Source organism: Nanorana parkeri, unplaced genomic scaffold (genome assembly GCF_000935625.1).
Source record: "Nanorana parkeri isolate BGI_ZX_2015 unplaced genomic scaffold, ASM93562v1 scaffold716, whole genome shotgun sequence".
NCBI lineage: Eukaryota > Metazoa > Chordata > Amphibia > Anura > Dicroglossidae > Nanorana > Nanorana parkeri.
In genome coordinates, this window is record NW_017306984.1 from 619,996 (window position 1) to 624,172 (window position 4,177).

The 4,177-nt window shown below is 43.4% G+C and overlaps 1 protein-coding gene across 1 annotated transcript in view; it reads left to right on the forward strand.

The window, feature by feature from the left end:
* The first annotated feature begins 563 nt into the window (after nt 1-563).
* Nucleotides 564-4,177, forward strand: part of BTG4 (BTG anti-proliferation factor 4) — a 4,619-nt gene continuing 1,005 nt past the window's right edge. The window contains exons 1-3 of the mRNA XM_018564030.1: nt 564-766; nt 1,257-1,394; nt 3,217-3,412. Coding sequence (XP_018419532.1) covers nt 594-766; nt 1,257-1,394; nt 3,217-3,412 — 507 coding nt within the window. The 5' untranslated portion in view covers nt 564-593. The remainder of the gene's footprint in view (nt 767-1,256; nt 1,395-3,216; nt 3,413-4,177) is intronic.

Here is a 4,177-nt window from a genome sequence, read left to right on the forward strand (position 1 = left end):
GTAGGGTTAATTTATGAATAGTGTTAGAATGTGATATGTTGCCTCTAGTAACCAGGAACAGCTGGGTTTAGTCTTTTCTGGTTCTAACATGGACTGATTTTGTTTAATGTAGAGTCTTACTGGTTCCCATGGGTGACACTTTCTATTTACTAACTCCCTAATGGTATGTCCCTTGTCCTCAACATCTGGCTTTTTGTGTTGACCTATTAATGCATGCTGATAAAATCATGATAAATCATGATAAAACATAATGTTGGTATGTAGCATTTTGGTTGACCTTTCATTGACCGGGTATAGAATAACAACTTGTTGCCATTGGTTGTGGTATGTTCCATAATGCTGTCTATTATGGGATTTATGCTTTCTGGCCCTAAACTCCTTCTTCTTATCCAGCATGCTATGGGTTTTAGTGTGCATATGTATTTTCTGGAGTAAATGAAGAGACTGCAGTCTGCAACTGACAATTTTGGGCATCTCAATAATGTAAGTCATGAATGGGTTTTCTTGCCTATTGGTCATGGTCTTATGATCACTGCAGGTGTGTATTTTCTTTTCAGTTTCCATCATCCTGTGCTACGCTAAGACTATCCACCATGAAAGAAGAAATTGCAGCCACAGTTGTCTTTATTACAATGCTTGTGAAAAAGCACAGGAAGCTGAACAGGCAAAAAACTGAACATTTTGCTGCCAAATTGACAACTATACTGTTTGCAAGATATAAATCTCATTGGTATACAGAAAATCCAACCAAAGGACAAGCTTTTCGGTAAGCTTAATTGAGCTTTTATTTTTCAAATGTCAGATTATACATGGCCATTACATCCTTCCCATTCCATAAATTTTATCAGTGGACGTTGCTAATAAATTTGCAGATGCTATACCAAGAACAGCCAGTCCTTAAATTGCTATGGGTTGGGAATCTTGGGGCCCTGCCTCCCAGCTCTATGATGAAGATGCCTTGTAATAATATGGCACAAAGTTTTCTTCAACCTTCTCCATAGAATTGAGAACCGCTGCTTTAGCCCATCCACCCTCAATGTTTGAAAAAACATTTATTACACAAAGGTTTATCATTTTCAGAAAACCTAAATGGCCACGGTCTCCAGTGGTGCTTTTTTTAAACACCAAGGCTGTCTTGTTGGCATAATGAGTGAAGGAAGACTATTAAAATCAATATTTAGGAATCTGGTTACTTACTGAACTAGTGTATGATGTGTTTAATTTTAAGAACTATTGCATAATCTTCTCTTTTAAAGATGCATAAGAATAAACAAGTGTCAGGCTGTTGACTCTGTGTTGGCACAAGCGTGTGCAGAAAGCAATGTAGATTATGACGATCTTGGACTGCCAAAGGAAATGACGATCTGGGTAGATCCATTTGAGGTTTGCTGCAGGTAGGTATTACTTTTTTTGCTCCATGTTTTTACTAAAAAAAATAAAATAAAATTTTTATCTATCCTGTTGGTCAGCAAGTGTTCCCATATGGAGTATTTTCCATCTATTTTGACAACCCAAAATTTGGGATTTTCTTCCACTTTCAGTGATCATGCTAATCAGGACAAATGCAACAGTGAATCTTAACAAACACAATCTAACTGGCCATGGACACCAGAGCAGTGGTGGAACTATCACTATAGCAACCCAGGCAGCGCTACGGGGCACAGGAAGGCCAGGATGAGTAACAAAGGGGTCCCCCTGATGCCATGCAGGCTGCCTGGGTCACTATGGCATCAGACTGCTGGCTGTCACCGGCGGATGTAAGGTGGAACGCACCGCTGTTCAGATCACTGGCAACCTGTCTGTGATGGAGGAGGTGGGGCCCGCCAGCGACCGTGGAAGAGGCTGACGGGTGGGGTGTGACCAGCCCACCATAGAAAGTCTATGGTGGGCTGTTCGGTATATCGGGTGGGCTCTGCAAGGGGCATAACTAGAAATCACAGGGCCCCATAGAACACTTTGCTATGGGGCCCTGTGATTTCTAGTTACTCCCCTGCCACAGGTTGTTTTCTAGGAAAAATAAACTTAACATAAAATTTGTGTAAATGAGGAAGCAATGTCTAATTTTATTCAAGTTCTGTGAAAAATTAACTTTAGGCAGATGGTTCTATTCCTTTTAGTAAATAAAACCTGTGCAAATCTACAATAACAAGAGCATATCTTGTTACTGAACAAACACTGAAACAAAGTAATCCCCTATGAGTAACAAACTCTAATGATCAAAAACCTAGAATGAGGAAAGTATATTCCCTTCTCCTCCCCCTCCTACCCCAGCATTTTCAGACCCATATGTGGGTGTGAAAATGGTTGGTTTCCATAATCTTTCAAAGATAGTTCTTACAGCTGTTGGGAAATGTAGATAATCACTGGTTGCATTAGATTTAGAAATTTCAGAGATACGATCTGTAACTGTTTAGATGCCTAAACTACATGCTTACATCTTTAATGTATTTCTTAAAAAAAATAAAGACTGCATAATAAGTGAATAGATGAAGACACTTGACTTGTTCTGGGACCGTGAATGTGAAAAATACGGCTCTGTACTTGGCACAGTTTAACAATGTATCAGGTTGTACTGTATTGTAGCCCCTTCCACTGTACGTGGCTACCTAAATTTAGTTTTGTTACCACTGTAATCAGTCTGGCTGATGTGTAGTCTGTTTAATTAGGATGGTCTATGCCTCACCAGCCACTCACAGATGTTTTTCATGGCCAGTGGTACATGCTGGGAAAGTGCATAAATACTCAGGAATTGAGTATTGAGTGCCACATGTGGACCCGGGCGGTCTTGAAGTAGTTTGGAAGGAGAACCAGAGGAGCCTTATGACTGCTGGAGGTGCCAGAATGGCATGGACTTCAGGAATAAATCTGGTCTCTCCCAGGGAAGATCTCCTGCTTATCCTCCTTTAGCCGTTGCCTTACTACAGTGTCATCGCCCCCATGGATGTCTGTAGCCAGATGCCCAGTTTTGGCTGTTCTATAATTAGGCATTTAAAAGTCCTTTTAAAGTGACTGGCACCCAATTTACTGTTCACAACCCAGCTAAGGTTCCACCCCTGAGTGAAATGTCAGCCCTCCCTGCCTTTGGGGGTCCACCATAGGCCTATGGGGTGCTACAGTTGTCAGCTTGGCTCTAATGAACTGCTGGGAGACCTTTGCTGATCTTTTGAGGTGACTGCAATATAATCTTGCCCCTTGGTATTGCATTTTTTTTTTCAGATATGGAGAGAAAAATAATCCGTTTACAATAGCTAGCTTTATGGGGAAGGAAGACTTTAATGTGTCTAAACGAATCAGCACAGCTGTGGAAAAAGCCACTTCAGATTACCATTCTGGCACATCCTCTGATGAAGAGATCACTATTAAAGAGCCAAAGTCTATTCCTACAGTAAGCAATCCTAACAGCATCTACCAGGTATGTGCAGAGAAGGATTTGTGTATAGGTCTAGCTTAAAATGAGCCTAGTCAAGTGTGCAGTGTTTACGGTTTTTAGGCCACTGAATGAACTTGCTGAATTTAGATGGTTTGTTGATCTTTTAAGGATCAGCAAAATCCTAAGCGGGGATCGCAAGGTGCCCATGAGTGGCTTACAGGGTCCGCTGCAGTGTAAAGTACAGAACTTGGTATGGTCCGGCCCCCTGATACTGTGTTTTTTTGGGGGGGGCGGAGCTTGGGGAGTCGGCACTGAGAGCATGGTGGGAGTGGAGCAGTGTTGCTGGTCCTGGAGTGGAAAAGTAAGCAGATGTCTGGGGGAACAGCAGCTTGGTGTCAGACGCGGGTGGGGGGTAGTGTTTGCAGAAGACCGCAGTTGGCGCCCAAGGTTGACTAGGGGCCAAATGCTGGTGCCCAGCATTGGGTGCCTATTCAGCCTTGGGCACCAGCTGCTTGGTGTGGGCCCACTGGGGGAGTGTTTGCAGAGGACAGCAGCAAGCAGCTGGTGCCCAGGGCTTATAGAGTCCGACGCTGGGCCTTGGGGTCAGGCCCCTATTCAGCCTTGGGCACCAGCTGTCGGGGGGAGTTTACAGAGGGGGGGGAGTTTACAGAGAACAGCAGCTAGTAGCAGCAAGCAGCTGGTGCCCAGGACTGAATATGGGGTGGGGAGCATTTGCAGAGGACAGCACCAGCACAGGGTAGCACAAGCTGTCTTATAATGCTTTAAACTTTATTGTACTTGTGGAAC